Here is a 21,207-nt window from a genome sequence, read left to right as displayed (position 1 = left end):
TTGGGAAATAGATGAGTATTTGGGCCTTTGCTTCCCACTTTTATTAATGGCTTTTTCGGGGGGAGAAGAGAGACAAGATGTCTGGAAGAGGATCCTAAAATTGTTACAATGCTGAATGTGGACATTCAGCCCAGCAATCCTGTCTATCCAATTCTTCCACTCTCTCCCTAATGTCCTGTGAATTTTTCTTTCTCAAATACTATTGAATTTGTTTCTGGGAAAGCATTGCCCACTGTTTTTGTTTTGATCATTCCTATTAGAAATGGAATAAAATGTTATTTTGTTTCCTCTTGTCTTTTTCCTGAAATGTTAAATTTGTGCTGCAATTTACATTGCTCTTGGGAAACTTACTCCTGTCCAATTTTATCCAGTCCTGATTGGATAACCTATATCAAATTCTTTTTCCCCCCCAAAAATTCCAAGCTTGGGTTTCTTGCTGAACTCTGTCAGCATGGAACCACTAGTAAATATTGATTACACCCTTTTAGCACTTCCTATTGTTCCTAAAGCAAGGTGCCCAGAGTTGGATTTGGCAATCTGGTTGTGACCTAACATGCGAAGATGAAGTGCCTTTTATAATTCTTTGTTTGTGAATTTTATGATGATAGAGAACTTAAAATTCATTTGGAGAATGGAATGATTGGTGGCTGGAAGGTGTGTTGTAGACAGGTGTGTGAACAACTGGTTTATTATTGCATTGAATTGTCTTGTAGTGTGGAAACAGGCCCACTGGCCCTGCTCATCTGTCCCATTCATGTCCTCCTATATGCCTCCAATCTGATCCAAATGTTTATTAAAAACCTACCTCTACCACATATTCTGGCAGTTTATTCTATGCCCTCCATCCTATGAGTGAAAAAAATGTCCCTTCATCTCTGTTTTAAATCCCACTCCCTTCTAGTTATGCCCGATTGTCTTTGATTTTCCTGCTCTAGATTGCCTGTATTCACCTTATCTATGCCCCCCTATAGACCTGGGTAAGATCCTCTCCTAGCCTCCTATGGACTAAGGAAAACGGGCCTATTTTTTTCTGATCTCTCACAATAACTCAACTTCCTTAATACTAGCAACAACTATGTAAACCTCTTTTGTACCCTTTCCAACTTTACAACATCCTTCTAATATCTTGGCAACCAGTACTGCACAGAATCTTCCAAGTGTAGCTTCACCAACATCTTGTTCAAATGTCATGTCCCAAAACTTGTTATTTTGAAGTGATTGGTTTGCTCTGCAAGTGAGATTGTTTGTTCTTGACGGAGAGGATGGGAGGATTAGTGAGGTATTTTTGAAATGTAATTTGATATTCGCCCACTATTAAGTGCGGAGTTTAATGTTTATTCCATAAAGCATTCAGCCCACCAAATTTATTCCTCTAGTTCTCTGCTTTCCATGAGACAGTTTTAATTTAAGCATTAATTCTTGAGATAGTCATTGATGGCGAGGCCACTATTGCTTACATCGGTTATCCTTTAATTGAATTTGTGCCTAGATCAGTTGAGGCCATTCAAGAGTCACCCACAATGTGTTGCATATAGGCCAGAAATGTGAGCAAAGAAGCCTTTCCCAGATTTCGTGAACAGAATTCAAGAACCAGATGGGTTTGTGATTATCATTGATGATAACATGTTTTTATTTCAGGTTTATTTAATTAACATGATAGATTTGAACCTGTATTTCCCGATTATTAGTCCAGTTATTGTTGTGCATCTTGCCCCATTTTGCCATTTTAATCTATCTGTTCCAAACATTTGGTTCTTGTTTATTTTAAAAAAAAAATCCCCATCATAATTTCCTGACAATTAATTTACACGTTATTTCCTCATTATTTGGTAGTGTTCTAGTTGTATCGCAATAATTGTACCATTTATATCCCTGATAAGGACATCTTCTTAACTATTTGCTTTCTAGCTTTTTCCCTACTTAAGATTGTTGTCTGTTACAGCCTCCAAGATTTGTGTTTTCATGGCAGACTAAATAGGAATAAAGTCAAGATTTAAAAATATTTGTTTTAAGATGGAGGCAAGGAGCAGTGTGGTTATGTAAATTTACATGTAATTTGGAAACATTAGTTTATATTCCTATAGCTTGGTAATTTATGTTTAGTTAGTTATACAAAACCATAAAAGTGTTTTCATGACGGAATGGACAGGATCCAAACTGGTATTTTGAATGAAGACTCAAAAAAATTTTTTTTTTTTTGTCCTGTTTGGGAACCAAAACTAACGCTTCTACTGAACCCTGATCAGGAGTCTTGAGAGGGATGTGATTTTTTTTTTTCTCTCTCTCTTTCTGTGGTGTGCTACAACCTTTTTCACCGGCTTCTCAGTTACATTTCTTCTTTTCAGGTGTGAAGAGAGCTTGGTTATCATCAGGTTGTCTTAATGATTCTCAGGGACCTTTCTCTAAACACCTCCATTCTAATGTGGATGTGTCCCTTGTTGGTGATGTGCCCTGGAGGTGAGTGGATATAAAAGTACATAGTTTATATTTTTACCACATTTAGACAAATATTCCAAGCAGGAAATAAATTAATTGAATTCTTTTGAATGGATGTAGTCAACCGCATAGTCCTGTCACTGACAGGGTAGCAACGTACAGCAAATACTCCTATTTACACTGCGTTAAAATAAAAGTATGGTTATTGAAAACCTATTTCAAAACAAACTGATGTTTTAAGCTTTAAACACAGGAGCCAATTGAGAAACAGAAACATCCTTTTTTAAAACAAAAGCAATATGATCATAACTGTATAGTTTGGTTTAATAAAATTGTATTGGAGAGAAACATTAGGTCTTTCTTTCTTTGGCTTGGCTTCGCGGACGAAGATTTATGGAGGGGGTAAAAAAGTCCACGTCAGCTGCAGGCTCGTTTGTGGCTGACCAGTCCGATGCGGGACAGGCAGACACGATTGCAGCGGTTGCAAGGGAAAATTGGTTGGTTGGGGTTGGGTGTTGGGTTTTTCCTCCTTTGCCTTTTGTCAGTGAGGTGGGCTCTGCGGTCTTCTTCAAAGGAGGCTGCCGCCCGCCAAACTGTGAGGCGCCAAGATGCACGGTTTGAGGCGTTATCAGCCCACTGGCGGTGGTCAATGTGGCAGGCACCAAGAGATTTCTTTAGGCAGTCCTTGTACCTTTTCTTTGGTGCACCTCTGCCACGGTGGCCAGTGGAGAGCTCGCCATATAATACGATCTTGGGAAGGCGATGGTCCTCCATTCTGGAGACGTGACCCATCCAGCGCAGCTGGATCTTCAGCAGCGTGGACTCGATGCTGTCGACCTCTGCCATCTCGAGTACCTCGACGTTAGGGGTGTGAGCGCTCCAATGGATGTTGAGGATGGAGCGGAGACAACGCTGGTGGAAGCGTTCTAGGAGCCGTAGGTGGTGCCGGTAGAGGACCCATGATTCGGAGCCGAACAGGAGTGTGGGTATGACAACGGCTCTGTATACGCTTATCTTTGTGAGGTTTTTCAGTTGGTTGTTTTTCCAGACTCTTTTGTGTAGTCTTCCAAAGGCGCTATTTGCCTTGGCGAGTCTGTTGTCTATCTCATTGTCGATCCTTGCATCTGATGAAATGGTGCAGCCGAGATAGGTAAACTGGTTGACCGTTTTGAGTTTTGTGTGCCCGATGGAGATGTGGGGGGGCTGGTAGTCATGGTGGGGAGCTGGCTGATGGAGGACCTCAGTTTTCTTCAGGCTGACTTCCAGGCCAAACATTTTGGCAGTTTCCGCAAAGCAGGACGTCAAGCGCTGAAGAGCTGGCTCTGAATGGGCAACTAAAGCGGCATCATCTGCAAAGAGTAGTTCACGGACAAGTTTCTCTTGTGTCTTGGTGTGAGCTTGCAGGCGCCTCAGATTGAAGAGACTGCCATCCGTGCGGTACCGGATGTAAACAGCGTCTTCATTGTTGGGGTCATTAGGTAGGTCCCTCAAAAAGCACCTGGATAGTGATTTCACAGATTTTGCCAGAGATCATCTCCACTGATGCAATATGCTCAGTTAGAGAGTGGAACATGAGCTCCTCGTACAAAAAAGCCCAACTTTAGAGTCTGTATGTTGAAACGTGTATCTCCTCCTAACTCCCGGGAACTTTTGTGTTGGTGACTAAAATATTTTAATTGCGTTCCGTACTGTACTTAAATTTCTGGCTGTACTTTCTCTAATTTTTAAACCAGGGAGGATCAAGCTAGATATTCGATCTCCCAGCCTGAGCCACGGATTGCCCTGTCCTTGTGTGATTCCAATCATTCCAGCATTGATAATCTAGTACAAGGTATCAGCTTCTCCCAGCCTACTTATACAGATCATATGCTTGTCGGCAGCCAATTACAGAGCACACCTGGATCTTCACAGGTAAATTGGTTCCCTACTGATATCAACTTTATTATTTTAACAATTTCTGTAAAAGTAATTGGTATTGTCAAAGCTATTAAAGTATTAGTCCAGTGAGTTTGCTACTGCATTGTTCCTTGGATTGGGAGAATGGATTTATAAGTAGAGATTAATATAAGACAAGAATTAATGGGCCATTAATTGTGTTTACTTCCATATCTTGGTATTGTCTCTCCATTTACCTGTAAACCAATGCCCTTTATTTTCCCCTTTCTTATACCCACCACTATCATATCTCCTTATGGGGTACAACTCATCACATCACTTGTCACACCCCTGGTACACTTTACTCTTTCTAAACGGCAGTTCAGAGAGAATGTTTCTTGGTTAAATCAGTGATTGACTTCAATTCATTATGAAACTCTTACAAGGGAAATGTCTTGGGGATTCCCTGTAAATGACTTGCTAACATATAGTAACTTATGCCCGCAGCTTGTTTTAAACTTGCATTTAGTGCGTGAATACCAAGCCTTTAAGTTGTTTTCCCTTATTCACAAGATTCACTAGACAAAGGAACAGAAGGTGGCCACTAGGCCCATTGATTCTGGTCCATAAATCTACACTAAGCTATTCTACACTAGTTCCAATTTCCGGCCTTTTCCCCATATCCCTTGATACCCTTACTCATGAGGTACTTGCCTATTTATTGTTTAAATACTCCCAGTGATCCGGCTTCCACTGCTGTATGCGGCAGTGAGTTTAACAGATCCACGACCCTCTGGCTAAAGAAGTTCTTCCTAATCTTTTATATGGATAACCTCTAATTTTCAGACTATGACCCCTTGTCTTCGATTCACCCACCAAGGGAAACATTTTACCCGCATCCACCCTATCTAAACCCTTCAAAATATGAAAAGCCTCTATGAGATCTCCTCTCATTCTCCTATACTCCAATGAATACAACCCAAGAGCTGCCAAAAGCTCCTCGTGCGTTAGCCCTTGCGTTCCAGGAATCATCCCAGTAAATCTCCTCTCCAACAATATCACATCCTTTCTAAGATAGGGGGTCCAAAACTGCACACATTTCTCCAAATGAAGTCTCATCAATGCCCCATCAACATCTCTTTACTCTTATACACTATTCCTCTTGAAATGAAGGCTTTCTTCACTACCAATTTCACTTGGTCATTAACTTTTAGGTTTCCCTGCACGAGGACACCCAGGTCCCTTTGCACATCCGAGGTCTGAATTTTCACTCCATCCAAAGAGTACTCTGCCTGTTTATTTCCACTGCCAAAATGTACATCTGGACATTTCTCTGTTAAATCTAATCTGCTGTATTTTTGCCCAGTTAACTAATCTGTCTTTATCCTTTTGCAACTTTACTGTTTCTACCACACTTCCTACTCCACCTCCTATCTTGGTGTCATCCGCAAATTTGGCCACAAAGCCATTCATACTACAATCCAAATCATTAATATAAATTGTGAACAGCAGCGGCCCCAAGACCGACCCCTGTGGAACACCATTAGTTACAGGCAGCCATTCAGAACGGGATCCCTTAATTTCAACCCTTTGCTTCCTGCCTATCAGGCAATTTTCTATCCAGTTTAATAGCTTCTCTGTTATTCCATGGACCCTCATCTTATTTAGCAGCCTAATATGCGGCACCTTATCGAAAGCCTTTTGAAAATCCAAATAGACAACATCCACAGCCTCCCCTTTGTCTATCCTACTTGAGATTTCTTCAAAAAACTCTTTAATAGGTTGGTCAGGCAGGATCTACCCTTTTAAAAAAAAATCTGCTGACATGGACCTATCCCCTGTCATGCAAATCTAGTTCTTTCATGACCTCATCCTTGAGGATTGACTCTTAATATCTTCTCAACCACTGACGTCAGACTAATAGGCCTATAGTTTCCTTTTTTCTGTCTCCCACCTTTCTTAAACAGTAGACCTTCCAATCCTCCGGAATCTCTCCAGAGTCTATCGATTTCTGGAAGATCAACGCCAATGGATTTACAATCTCCAAAGTCACCTCTTTCAAAACCCACGAATGCACCTCATCCGGTCTGGGAGATTTATCAATCTTTAATCTGTTTAGTTTGCCTAGCATAATTTCTCTAGTAACCTTAACTGAATTTAACTCTACCCCCTAAAGCCTCTGTCTGTCTGGAATATTACTAATGTCTTCCACGGTGAAGACAGACGTAAAATATTGATTAAGTTCCTCTGCTATCTCTTTATAACCCATTTCAGTTTCCCCAGCATCATTTTCTATCTGTCCTATGTCAACATGCGTCTCTCTTTGGTTCCTTGTATATTTAAAAAAAACTCAGTATCGATTTTAATATTGTTATGTAATTTCCTTTCATAGCTCATCTTTTCTTTCTGAATGACTTTCTTTGTCTCTTTCTGTAAATGTCAAAAGGAATCCCAGTCCTCTGATTTCCCAATAATTTTAGCTTCCTTATATGCCCTCTCCTTTGCTTTTATCTTAGCCTTCACCTCTTTTGTTAGCCACATCTTTCCTTTGACAAATATATCTATCCTGCATGCATTTTATTACTTGCAAAAATATCTTCCAATCCTGCTCTGATCCTCCAATTAGTTTACTTTTCCAGTCTACTTGAGCCAGTTCCTTTCTCATGCCACTGTAATTTCCTTTATTCCACTGAAAAATTGATGCATCCGATAAATTTTTTTCCCTTTCAAATTTTACATTAAATTCATCAATGTTATGATCACTGTTTCCTAGAGGTTCTATGATCTTTAACTCCCTAACGACCTCTGGTTCATTGCACATGACCCAGTCCAGAACTGCAGATCTCCTGGTGGGCTTCTCAACAAGCTGTTCAAAAAAGCCATCCCTTAGGTTTTCTACAAACTCTCTCTCTCTTTCTCCTGGGTTCCAGAATTTTCCTCTTTCCCAATCCCATGCCATGTTAAAATCCCCCATAATCATTTTGATATTATTCTTGTGGCATGCCCTTTGTATTTCCTGCTGTAACTCATAGTCCTCTTCCTGGCTACTGTTTGGGGGCCTGTATAGAACTGCTAATATTGTCTTTTTACCCTTGACATTTCAATTCACTCCATAACGATTCGATCTTGTCCCTTTTTTCTACTGATTTAATGTAATTACTTATCATCAAAGCCACCCCTCCTGCCTATTCAATGGACAATCCTTCATTTCTGAACCATTGTTTCCTTTTACATGTCCTGCATCATGCTTCACACTTCCATGAATGATTAACCTTCCTTGAAGTACATTGGTTCCCAGCCCTATTAAGGTGCAACTCTACCACTTTGAACTTGAAGGTGGTAGATTCATGGAGGATGGCCACATGGAAGAAAGAGTCCCATTGACCTCCCTGCTGCATGACTTCTCCGCTGTCTCCTTCATCTGAATTATCCAACTATTTTGATACTCATCTCAATCAAAATATTAGTGGGGCCTACAGTTGATTGTCATGTTTGGTTTCACATTTAATCCTCCTTTAATGATCCTTGTTTTTTTTTGAATATTTTATTATAATTTTTCAAACTCAGTGTCAACAATCCATAATAATAAAAGCACACTACTTTTTCCAATTATATATGTGCTTCACTGCTGAGTTCAATTCTTCCCCCCCCCCACCTCTTCCCCCTCCCTTATCTCAATTAATATATCCAGAGACAAAATTAAGTAGAAAATTACCCTGGAAAGAGAGACAGCAACAATAAATTAGATCTCGTCCCCTATTTCTGTAGCATTTTGCACTGTTCCTTTACCTTTCAGACGTATTAGGGGAACAAGGACCAAAAAAACCAAAACAATTGCAGATAATTTTATGGCATTTTCTTACACCATGACAATAAAGTACTTACTTATTTACTTGCTGCTCATAAAAAATTCTTACGAAAAAGTAAGAAATTATCTTTGTTAAAGAACATTTGTATGGCACCTGTTGTGAACCAGATCAGGTGCAAACAATTGCAGAATAGCCCCAGTAAAGATTGGGCACGTCAAGAGCCTAACTAAGATTCAGGAGTACCAAAAAGACATTGAAAAGCACTCAATGAACTGGAATGATAGGCCCCTGAAGAACATTGGGAAACTAAACAAACTGGGATTATTTTGTGCAGGGAGCTTGAAGGTTAAGGAAATGGAGATGTTCAAAATATGAACAGCTTGGATCAAATAGATAAAGGAGAATGTGTTCCCACTGGGCAGGAAGATCAGTAGCAAGATGTAGTAACGTTTTAAAAAAAGCAACAAGGATAACTGAGAAGAGAGATAAAGGTTCCATTATTCTCATGTAATACAACATTTAGAATGTAACATACATAAATTCTTTAAATTTGTCTACTGTAAGGAAGACAAGAGTTTCTGGTTCTTTTTTAAATTTTTTTTTATTTTTCACACTGTGAACCATATCAATCAAAATACATACAAACATTTCCCTCTTAAATATACACAGTGGCATTTTCTCCCCTTTTTTCCCCCCTTCCCACCCTCCTCCAAACCCATTAAACGTTCAACATATACAATACAATAGAACCATTAAACAATGTCATCACACAATGAAAATAAACAAGAAAATTGTGTCATCTACTTTTACACTGGATCAAGTCATTTTGTCTTCTTATCATTTTAGGGGGTGGAGGTCCAAGGCAACCCCTCTCTGTTGTGTTCCATGTACGGTTCCCAAATTTGTTCAAATAATGTGACTTTATTTTTTAAATTATATGTTATTTTTTCCAATGGAATACATTTATTTATTTCCATGCACCATTGCTGTACTCTCAGGCTCTCTTCTGATCTCCAAGTTGACATTATACATTTTTTTGCTACAGCTAAGGCTATCGTAATAAATCTTTTTTTGCACTTCATCCAGTTTGAGGCCCAATTCTTTACTTCTTATACTACTTAGAAGAAAGATCTCTGGATTTTTTGGTTTGTTACTTTTTGTGATTTTATTTAATATCTGATTTAGATCTTCCCAAAACTTTTTCACTTTCTCACATGCCCAAATTGCATGTACTGTTGTTCCCGTTTCCTTCTTACAGTGAAAACATCTATCTGATACTGTTGGGTCCCATTTATTTAACTTTTGGGGTGTGATATATAAGCTGTGAACCAATTATACTGTATCATGCGTAACCTTGTGTTTATTATATTCTTCATAGTTCCAGAGCATAACTTTTCCCATATTTCTTTTTTTATCTTGATGTTTAAATCTTTTTCCCACTTTTATTTGGGTTTACAGCTTATTTCATAATTTTCCTTCTCTTGCAGCTTGATGTGCATGTTCATTATAAATCTTTTTATTATCATTGTTTCTGTAATCACATATTCAAAACTGCTTCCTTCAGGTAATCTCAGTCTGCTTCCCAATTTGTCCTTTAAGTAGGCTTTCAGTTGATGTATTTGTACTTCATTTGTTCAAATGTTAATAAATTATTTCCCAAAAAGCAATTCTCTATTCTTTTAATTCCTTTTCTCTCCCATTCTCTAAAGGAAAGGTTATCTATTGTAAAAGTGATTAGTTGATTTTGTGTCAATAATAATTTTGGTAGTTGGTAATTTGTTTTTTTCCTTTCTAAGTGAATCTTCTTCCATATATTGAGTAAATGATGCAGTACTGATGAGTTTTTATATTGCACCAACTTTTCATCCCACTTATAAAGTATATGTTCTCGTACCTTCTCCCCTATTTTATCTAGCTCTATCTTGGTACCATCTGGTTTTTCCCTTATCTGATAAATACCTTAAATGTCCTGCTCTATAATAATTTTTTAAGTTTGGTAACTGCAAACCACCTTGTTTGCACCACTCTGTTTAGTTTCCATAAGAATTTCCTTATTATTCTCTTTAGTTCATTGAAGAATTTCTCTGTTAAGGGAATTAATAACGATTGAAATAAGTATTGTATCCTTGGGAAGACATTCATTTTAATGCAATTTACCATCCCTATCAATGTTAGTGGCAATTCTTTCCAATGTTCTAAGTCTTCCTGTAATTTCTTCAATAATGGCTGATAATTTAATTTGTATAGGTGGCTTAAATTATTATCTAATCTATTACTTAGGTATCGGATTGCTTGTGTTTGCCATTTAAATGGTGATTCTTTTTTAAATTCTGTATAATCCGCATTACTCATTGGCATCGCTTCACTTTTATTTGCGTTGATCTTGTACCCCGATATTTCTCCATATTCCTTCAATTTCTTATGTAGCTCTTTTATTGATATTTCTGGTTCTGTTAAGTATACTATGATGTCATCTGCAAATAAGCTGATTTTATACTCCTCCTTTATTTTTATCCCTTTTATTTTATTTTCTGTTCTTATCAGTTCTGCCAATGGTTCTATTGCTAAAGCGAACAGTGAGGGAGATAGTGGACATCCCTGCCTAGTTGACCTACTTAATTTAAATTCTAATGTAAACCATTCTTTTAATGCTCTCATTTGTTCTTGAAAATTTTTAAAATCTATATACTGTCCATCTATTTTACGTTCTATTCCTCTGTGCAGAGCTTGGTTTTCTTCTTCCTCTTCTTCTGTGTCTGCACCTCTGTTTGTGTCTTCTACTTCTCTTCCTTGCATCTGTGTCTCTTCTGACTTGTTGCTGTTCTTCTTTCCTATCACTCCCTTTCCTGTCGCTTTCCTCTTCCAGCTGAGAGCCCTGATGTCTGGCTTCTCTCAGCTGGTCACGCTATGTTAGTTCGCTCCTCAGCTGGGCCCCCTTCCCGTCGGTGTTTTCTTTTTTCCTTAGTGTGCGCATGCGTGACTCCTCGCGCATGTGCAGTTGCGCACTTCTGTTTGGCTCAGAGAGCTATTCTTGCAGTCCAGCGGTTGGGAGGTCGCGACTCTGCGGGGTCATCACCAACCTTGGGGAACGGGCTCTTTAACTTGCACATTTACTGGATCTTTGGCTTTTTGTTAACTCTTGGGACATTAATGTTAATATTTAAACTCTCTATAAAACACTGCAGGGACACAGCTCTTGCAGTGTTTGGAACATTGTTGAAAATGCATTTTGAATTAATCATGAACAGTTAATCATCTGAAATCAATTTTCCTGATCGTTTTTGTGAAAATTTTATTTATAAGTTTTGCAAAATACATACATACAAAATAATCTAACAAAAATACACTAAATCCCTACAACCCCCACCCCAACCTACCCCACCCTCTACAATCGCAAACCTGTCATTAATGTATTGGTATAACCCATTAAACACACTAATGGATCAAGTTGCAAATCCAGCTTAAATAAATCCTAAAACTTAATAATTTTTTTCCCAAAAAGGTTTAACTTTTGTACATGCCCATACTGAATGTAAGAAAGTTCCCGTCGGTTCTCTACATCGAAAGCACAAATCCGAAGAACTAAAGCCATATTTTTTCAACTTCTCAGGAGTTTAAATACAATTGATGTAAAAAGTTATAATTAATCAAACTATATCTCACATTAATTAATTTTGTAACACTATCAACACACATATTAGACCATTCCTCCGAAGATAATGTAATAGATAAATCCTTCTCCCATTTAACCTTCATTTTATATACATCAACCTGTAATAACGCATACATTTCAGAAATAAACCCTTTCTTTCCCTTATCAGCAATTAATATCTCAAATTTTGTTTGACCTGGTAACGCCAAATCTCGTCCAAAATTTTCCAACAGTAAATCTCGAATTTGATAATAAGCAAATAAAGAATTCGGTGATATCCCAAACTTCTCTCTGTCTATTAAAAGATAAAAACATACCTGCTTCAAAACAATCCTCCACCAACTTCACACCTTTCATTTCTCAATCCTTCAGATAGAGAGAAAAAGGAATGATCTTATTCTGATATAATGGTGTCTTAGCTGAAATTTTATCTTTAGTTCCTATAATTTGGTCCCGTTTATACCATATATCCATTAAATGTCTCAATACTGGCAATTTATACTTTTGCAAAAGAGAAGAATTCAATTTATATATAAATTGATGTATTTTATTCTCAGAAATCTGATCCAACTCCACCTTCGCCCATGAATGATCAATACATTCATCCCATTGATAAATTTTAATTGCGCTGCTTCATAATAATTCTGAAAATGTGGTAATTGAAGTCCACCTAAATCATACTGCCGTGTCAACTTCTGTAGAGAAACTCTCGACAGCTTACCTTTCCATAAAAACAAACAAATTACTTTATTTAATTCCTTAAAAAAAATTCCTGGTATAGCACTCGGGATAGACTGAAAAAGATATTGAGGTGGGTATATTTTATTTTACATGCATGTCAAAATGTACAGTGCTAACTACACAAAACTAAAATTGCAGAATCCTTGGCAACGACTTGTGAAGCGAATGACTCGATTCTTCACAAAGTTGAATGCTGAGCAGTCCTACCTAAGCCTGAAGGAGGTTTGTGAGAAATTGGGTTACACCTGGAAGAAAAATTGCAACAACCAGGTAGGATGGACAACCTGTCACCAGTGAACAAGTAAAGCAGTGGTCAGAATTAATTGCACTTTAGTGTTCATTAGTATTTTTTGAGGGGAGCAGTGTGTATGCTTCTGTAGAAATGGGAGAGTATGTGGACTCAGGCCACTGATGGGAAGACTGCTGTTCAAATTGTCTCCAGATTGGAATTTAGAGGAAACATCTGGGGTAATTTGAGACAATGATATAATTAATGTGGAGCCCTGAATGTTAAAAGATAAATGTGTTGGTTTCCTAGGTGACTGTATCAACAATGGACAGACGGAATAACAAGCTGATATTCAAAGTGAATCTGATTGAGATGAATGAGAGGATTCTCGTGGACTTTAGATTGTCCAAGGTAAAAAGAAATCACTCTTGATTTGAAAATTTCCTCTCCAGGGATGCGTAGATTAGGGTGATTTATCAAATTACTGGTTATTTCCTTTTTCCTTTTGGCCTACAGCCATTTCACTGACTGAAATTTAAAGGATTGCCACATTTATTTCTTTATCTTGCTAAAGTAGTTTTTGAGCTTTTATAAATATTTATATGTATCAAATTTGTGATGCTTCTGTCATTTTAGTTAATTAAAAACAATGTCTGAATACATCTAAATATTCTAGTATTTGGGTTAACTTTTCTGTTTTTTACTAATAAAATTTCAGTTTTAATTAAATTAGTTGAGCAAAAATTCAGCAATTTTAAAAGTTTAATCCATATTATTAATTGTATTTAACACTGGGAAAGGAATGTGGATCTTGGAAAATTTTGCAATTTCAAAGATGATATTCAAAGTTCTTGAGTTTATCCTATAAACAATATTATTTCTCGTACAAATATCACTGTAATTCACTGAAGGCAAGTAAATCTTGACAGGAATCCCTGGTGAAGTGTTAAACTCCATACATACAAAAGCGCCTAGTGCTAGGTTGTAAAAGTACTATGTTTTTCCCTGCATGCAGATAATTTTAACTAATATCTGAATTTTGGTATCAATATCAGTTGCTCTATAAAATCATCCTCTCACTTTGAAGTAGTTGCACAAGTGCAAACCTTGAGCATGTGCAATTGTTTCGTTGTTAGTTCAATTCTAAGACTAAAACCACTGCAATGTGGGTATGAGTGCAATTACTGAAAATAGCTGGTAAAAGAACATCAGTGGCCCTCATGACTGAATATTTGATAGATTTGATGTCTGCTTGTAAACTAGACGATGTAAACTCTTGAACTCTGAATTGGCCCATCTCCATCTGCAGATTTGTCTGAGATTTAGATCGAGTCAAGAGTCTGAGCTCGGGGCCAATTGACTCTGTATCCAAAACCACTGCACCTGACCTCCCACCCCAGCATTACAAATCTTGCTTAAGTGCATTTCTCCTTGTGCTTACTATTTCCTCAAAGAAATATCACACTTACTTAATGATCATCATTGTAGAGTGGAATTGGGAGATTAATATTGCATATTTTCCACAAACAGTGTTGTGGCAATGCTGTTACAGCACCGGTGACCTGTGTTCCACCTGCCGGTATTTGTAAGGAGTTTGTACACTCTCCCTGTATTTCCTCCCACCTTCAAAAGATGTACAGGGTTAGTAGGTTAATTTGTCACATGGGAGTATTTGGCAGCATGGGCCAAAGGGCCAGTTACCATGCTGTATCTCTAAATTAAAAAAAAATTAAAACATTGAATTAAAGATGATATTTCTCATTGTATACTTTTCTTTACATAGCCTAGTTAGACTAACCCTAAGCAGATTTACATCGAAGAAAAGCACTCTAAGATGACAGCTAGAATGACAAAGCCTTCACTTAAAAGAGCGGTCACCCTTGTAGTAATTCTTATCACAGATTGCCATTCTAACCAGTTTCCCTGCCCCTAATCCCAACAAATACTGTTGTATTGTTGTTTTTAGCCTCAATATAATCTTGCTGATATTTTCAATGGCTTCTGTCCATGTGTGAACTGCTTGTGTGAATATGACATGAGCTACCATGAGAGATGTTTCCTTTTTAGTAACAGTCCTGGGAAACCTGCATCCAGCCTATATGTTGAACTTTCCACAATCAAAGTACTTTGTCGCCAAAGAGATGGGCTGCAGCTTTTACTTCTGCTCAGCTTCTATGTAAAGTGAAATGCATCTGAGACTTCATCAGAATTTACCATTACCTCCAGGTTTTAAAGGCTTGGCTACTGGTGGATGAATAGTCAATCAGAATCAAGGCTCAGCAATGAAATGGTGTGGTTTCCTTTGTAGTAAAGGAGAGACATTCTCACAATGCTTAGATGTGGCAAAGTGCTTAAGAACATAGAAATAGAAGCAGGAGTAGACCATCTGGCCCATCAAGCTTGCTTCATCATTTAATGAGATTGTGGCTGATCTTTATCTTCACCTGATTCTCTTAATTCCCCTGCTTTGTAAAAATCTATCTAACCTTATCTTAAATGTGTTTACTGAGGTGCCCTCCACTGCTTCAATGAATTCCACAGATTCTCCACCCTCTGGGAAAAGCAGTTCCTCGTCATCTCTGTCCTAAATCTACTACCCTGAATCTTGATGCTTTGTTCCCCAGTTCTTGTCTCCCCCACCAATGGAAACAACTTGCCTCCCTCTGTCTTGCATATATATCTTTCATAATGTTATACATTTCGATTAGATTCCCTCTCATTCCTCTAAATTCCAGCGAGTGCAGTCCCAGACGACTCGATTTCTCCTCATAGGCTAATCCCCTCATCTCTGGAATCAACCTGGTGAACCTCCTCTGCACCGCCTCTAAAGCTAGTACATCCTTCCTCAAATAAGGAGACCAGAAGTGCACGCAGTACTCCATATGCAGCCTCACCAGAGCCTTGTACTGTTGCAGCATTACTCCGCAGCTTTGAAATTGAATCCCTCTAGCAATGAAGGCCAACATTCCATTTGCATTCTTATAGCCTGCAGCACCTGCAAACCAACCTTTTGCAATTCATGCACAAGCACTCCCAAGTCTTTGTATATGGAAGCATGTTGCAATCACTTGCCATTGAAATAATAATTTGATCTTCCGTTTTTCCTTCCAGTGGATAACCTCACAGATACCATTATTTTACTCCATCTGCCAGACCCTTGTCCACTCACTTAACCTATCTATATCTCTCTGCAGACTCTCTGTATCCTCAGCACAATTTAGTGTCATTAACAAACTTAGATACATTATACTCTGTCCCCTCTTCCAGATCGGCACCCTGCTACCACTGATTGACAACCAGAGAAGCACCCGTGTACCCCAAATCTCTGCTTTCTATTGTTAACCAATCCTCTATCCATGCTAATACATCACCCCTAACTATGCATCTTTAAGTTATGTATAAGTCCTTTATGTGGCACCTTCTGGAAATTCAGGCAAACAAGGTCCATCTGCTTCCCTGTTATATCCTCAAATAACTCCAGTAAATTTGTCAAATAGGACCTGTCTTTGCTGAATCCATTCTGTATCTGCCTGATGGATCCATTTCACTCAAGATGTCTTGCTATTTCTTCTTTAATGATATCTTCAAGCATTTTCCCAACTAAAGATGTTAAACTAACTGGCCTAGAATTCCCTGCCTTTTGCCTGTATACTTTTTTGTCATTTGCCATCTTCCAATCCGCCAGGACCTGCGCAGAGTCCCAAGAATTTTGGTAAATTATCACCAAAGCCTCAACTATAACTTCTACCATTTCTTTCAGTACCTGGGGATGCTTTCCATCAGGACTAGGGGATTTATCTATCTTTAGAACCTCAAGTTTTCTCAGCACTACCTCTTTAGTTTTAGCTATACATCTGTGTCCTCACCTCTAATCACATCCATAACATCAGTCTTTGGCATGGTAGATGTGTCCTTCATTATAAAGACCGGCACAAAATAATCATTCAAAGCCTCAGTCATTTTCTCATTACCCAATATTAATTCTCCATTCTTATCTTCCAAGGAACCAAATTTCACTTTAGCCACCCTTTTGCATTTTATATAATAATAAACACTTTTACTGTCTGTTTTTATATTTTGTGCTATTCCTTTTTCATAGTCTATTTTCCCTCTCTTTATTTGCTCACTTTGTGATCCTTTGTTTTTTAAAGATTTCCCACTGCTCTCGGAGACTTTGTATGCATGAGACTTCACTTTGATGCCCTCCTTGATTTCCTTAGTTACCTAAGGCTGGCAGTACCCACTCTGACTGTCCTTGCTGTTAACTAGAATGTACATTTGTTAAGTGCTGTGAAAAATATCTTTGAAAGTCTTCCACTGTTCCTCAACCATCCCTCCATATAGCCTGTGTTCCCATTCTACCCTGGCCAACTCCTCCCTTGTAGTTTCCTTTGTTTAGGTACAATACATTGGATTTAGATTTAACTATTGTACCCTCCATTTGTATGAGAAACTCGATCATACTGTGATCACTCTTTTCAAGAGGATTCTTAACTACAAAATTTTAACTGTTTAATTGCACAGGACCAGATCCAAGATAGCATGTCCGTTTGTCGGTTCAGTAACATGCTGTTCAAGAAATCTATCACATATGCATTCTATGAAGTCCTCCTCCAGGTTGCTTGACCAATCTGATTCATCCAGTCTATGTGCATGTTAATGTCCCCCACAATACATGTTGTTCTATCCTTGCATGCCTCTGGAATTTCCTGTGCCACTGTAATGTTATTATTGGGTGGCCTATAGACAACTCCCACCAGTGATTTTTTTTTTTCCCTCCCCACCCCCCCCCCACCTTTACTATTCCTAATCTCTACCTAGATGGATTCTTTAGATCTTGCATCATCTCTCGCTATTGCACTTATTTCATCCTGACTCATCCCCACCTCCCTTACCTTCCTGCCTGTCCTTCCGTATTACCTGATATCCTTGCATTTTTAATTCCCAATCCTCTCCACCCTGTAACCACGTTTCTGTAATGACCACTAAATCTATTGATTTGTGCTACAAGTTCACTGACCTTGTTTTGAATACTATGGGCATTCAGATAAAGTGCCCTTATGCTGCTTTTAAAATCTAGTCATTTTTGCCTCTTATGCCCTTTATTCTTTCTTTTCTCTTTTTTAACTTTTGCTTTTACTTTATCCATCCCTCTCCAATCTGTTGAAACCACCCCCTGCTATTTAGTTTAAAGCCTTGTCCACAGCCCTAGTTATGCGATTCGCCAGTATCCAGGTCCAGTCATGGTTCAGAAGGAGCCTGTCCCCTTTGAACTGCTCCTTCCTTCCTCAAATACTGGTGCGAATTTCCCATGAATTGGAACAAGCTTCTTCCACACCAATCCTTATAGTCCAATATCGTGTAATTTAGGGTTATTGTATGTAACATTTTCAAGTTTGTTTGGAGTTTTAACTCTGCTTTTCTTTCTTGCAGGGTGATGGTCTTGAGTTCAAAAGATACTTTGTGACTGTAAAGCACAAATTAAATGACATCATCTACACTCAGAAGATCTTGATGCCTGTAACCTGATTTTTTTTTGAGTATTGTGTCTCCTGGGATGAGGCAGATATTGTATTGTGTGGAAAAATGGCTGGGTCACGTTTTTTGACTCTGCTTGAATACACTAAGGTGTGAGTTTGTTTATGATTGAGTGTTAAGAGTTAATTAACCCTGACTATAATTAAAGGAGAGACTTTCAAGTAATGGCTAATCAGCTAAAGCAAAGGAACTTTTAAAAAAAACAATATACCTGTAGGACAATCAAAACCAATGCTTATTTCTAACCCCATTCAGAGGGGCTGGAACACTGTTTGAATCTCTGCCAGGGCAGTTTAATTTGAATCTCTTCGCAAATTTGGGAGTTGCTTTAAATGGTCTCCATTTAGTGTAAACATAGATTTATTTAGTGACTAGACGCCAGGATTTTCTCCACCAAAATGGAGCTGTTGAGGAAATGGGATTGTCATTTCACCAGGGTGAGAACAATAGGTCGGAAAAGTATTTATTCCTGTAGCTCCTCCCACTTTTCGGTCAGTTTACTTCTAAACTGTTCTGGGTTTTTCGAAGAACCAAAAAATACCTGCCCTAACTAGGATTTGCCTTGCCTATGCGTTTAGGGCCCAATCAACACCTTTTTTTTCCAACCAGTCAACATTTCTGGGATTGATTGATAATGCAGAAATCCATGAAAAATTTGAGGTGCTGGGAATTTGAGAACCACCAAATAACAATATTAAAATTGGGCTTTTCTTTACAGGCTGGTGATAGGACACTTTGTGGCACCTCCAACCTCTATGACTGGAATGTTTATCCATATAGATCAACATATCTGGTGATAAAGATGTTGCTTTGCCAGTTGTAAAAGCATCTGTATTCTACAGTCCACGTCCAGTGGTCCAATCTCCAAACTTCTTTCTAATTATAACTGAGGCTATCTAACTGAACAATGTGGTTCCCAGTGAAATGTCTTCATTATTTTCTGAGGAAAAAAATTGAGCTTGTGTTGATGATTAACTCATTACTGGGATTGTGCTGCAAAAAATATGGTAGATATTTGTTTATAAGGAAATCCTACATTTTCAGGAACAAGTCAGACTCTAAGGGACAGAAGGAATGCATTGGTCATCAGGATTAGCTGTTTATCACTAACTATATTTTACCTGAATTTGATCTTCTCCCAACTCCATCCCCCCACCTCCCCCTCCCAGACTTGTGTTCTGCCTGAAATGAGAGAAAGCCAAGAGTAAATCTGCCCTGGAGGAGCTCATTGCATTTGTTCTCTTTGAACTTGGTTGCCTGCTTATCCAAGATTATCTTGGGTCTGCACTGAAGAAAATAGTATTATCAGTGGCTGAAATAGTTTCTCGTTATTGTACCACTGACGACCAAAACTAAAGGTGTCACAGCAAAGAGTTTTCATTGGAAAAAAAAGTGACTTCTAATTTGGGAAATAGCCTGAATCGGTTTTCAGTTTATGAAGATGGTCATTTAATGCCCCAAAGGCATAAAATTAATAATTTCCTGAAATAGTATTAAACAAAACATGGTTCCTGTCTGGGTTGAGTTGGCTATTTGGAAAAGAGTGAAAATGCAGCTGAGGCTTTTTGATAGAAAGTTTTGATTCTAAGAAATACTGTCACAGTAACTTTCTGCACTTCATTGATGTGATTTTCCTTAATACAACACTGGCTTGACATTCTCTTGATGAAATACCTGCAAAATAATTTAGCAAATAATATTTCTTATTTTTGTAGAGCTGTGAATGCCTAAAATTCAAACTTGGCTAGATTTTGAAGATTGTGAAAGCTTGAATTATCGAGATGTAAACTTCAGGATCAGTATTTAGTGGTAAATTGTTAATCTGCTATTCAACATTTCAACCTCTCTGCACTCCACTCGCTAGATTGACAAATGTCATGCGTTACAAATTGACCACATTGGCTTAAGAGCATAGTTAGGTTGACCCTCATTCTTTCTGAATTCACCTGATCAAGTTGTATGTAATTTTGGATGCCAGTTCATTCTGTACAGTTTTGTTCTCTTTTCTCTTCACACTTTAAACATTGACATTTTCTGGACCCTTTTTTTTATTTTGTCCATTGAGGTTCACTGTAGGTGTGTTTATTTGTTGTTGTTTTTTGGAGTGGGGTAGTTGTTCAAGAAACAATTTCTAGAGAAGATTGTGTCAGAGCTTTTTAAAATGTAAGGAAGTTTTGAAATGAGTGTTTTTGTACGTGTATGCTGTTTATTTTCTCTTACCACATGGAAGAGTTGTAGAATTCAAGGCCTAAGATGCCCAATAAAATTAATTCAATAAAATATGTGAAGTGGGATTTTGTTTTGGGTCTTTCCTGTTTTGTGTGTATTGTATGTTAGGAAAATATGAATTTTTTTGGAAACCAATATTTTCATCTTCCCAAAATTCACATATATAGAAATCCTCGCATAAAATTAGAATTGTAGTCTAGTTACTGTCATGTAGGCAATGTAACAGCCAAGTTACCACAATTTAACAGAAAAGCAAAATTAATGACTGGGAAATCTGTTGATGTTACTAGGAGAAAATAGGAAGCTAGAATCTTTGCTCATTTGAAAATACAGAGGGATGTAAGGGGTACATTTTTCACACAGAGTGGTGGTTGCTTGAATGCACTGCTGGCAACGGTGGTGGATGTAGGTACAATAGGATTTTTTAAAAGTCTATTATCAGTATGTGGAATTGAGGAAAATGAAGGGTTTGCAGTAGGGAAATTCTAGGCAGTTGTTAGTGTTGGTTATTATGTCTGCACAACACTGAGCAAACACTGTCCATCACAGCTCTGTAGTGCAACATCAGCTTTTATTTTGATGCCCAAGGTCTGGAAAGAGTCCTTAATCCATAAGTAAATGCCATCCCAGATGGTACCTATATTAATGATTAAGTGCTTGCTGTATGAAATTATCTTAAAAAAAGACAACTGTCATCA

At 38.0% G+C, this 21,207-nt stretch overlaps 1 protein-coding gene across 2 annotated transcripts in view; it reads left to right on the top strand.

Annotated features, from left to right (window-relative positions):
* chek1 (checkpoint kinase 1) overlaps nucleotides 1-20,560 on the top strand; it is a 43,476-nt gene extending 22,916 nt beyond the window's left edge. For both annotated transcript variants that reach the window (XM_069894454.1, XM_069894455.1), the window contains exons 9-13: nucleotides 2,346-2,457; nucleotides 4,170-4,347; nucleotides 12,652-12,783; nucleotides 13,052-13,153; nucleotides 18,176-20,560. In XM_069894454.1, the coding sequence (XP_069750555.1) occupies nucleotides 2,346-2,457; nucleotides 4,170-4,347; nucleotides 12,652-12,783; nucleotides 13,052-13,153; nucleotides 18,176-18,271 (620 nt within the window). In that variant the 3' untranslated portion in view covers nucleotides 18,272-20,560. The remainder of the gene's footprint in view (nucleotides 1-2,345; nucleotides 2,458-4,169; nucleotides 4,348-12,651; nucleotides 12,784-13,051; nucleotides 13,154-18,175) is intronic.
* The last annotated feature ends 647 nt before the right edge of the window (nucleotides 20,561-21,207 follow it).

The sequence above is a fragment of the Narcine bancroftii genome, chromosome 8 (genome assembly GCF_036971445.1).
Source record: "Narcine bancroftii isolate sNarBan1 chromosome 8, sNarBan1.hap1, whole genome shotgun sequence".
In the NCBI taxonomy this organism is placed as follows: domain Eukaryota; kingdom Metazoa; phylum Chordata; class Chondrichthyes; order Torpediniformes; family Narcinidae; genus Narcine; species Narcine bancroftii.
The sequence above is the reverse complement of the archived record's forward strand: the minus strand, read 5'-3'. Positions and strand labels throughout refer to the sequence as shown.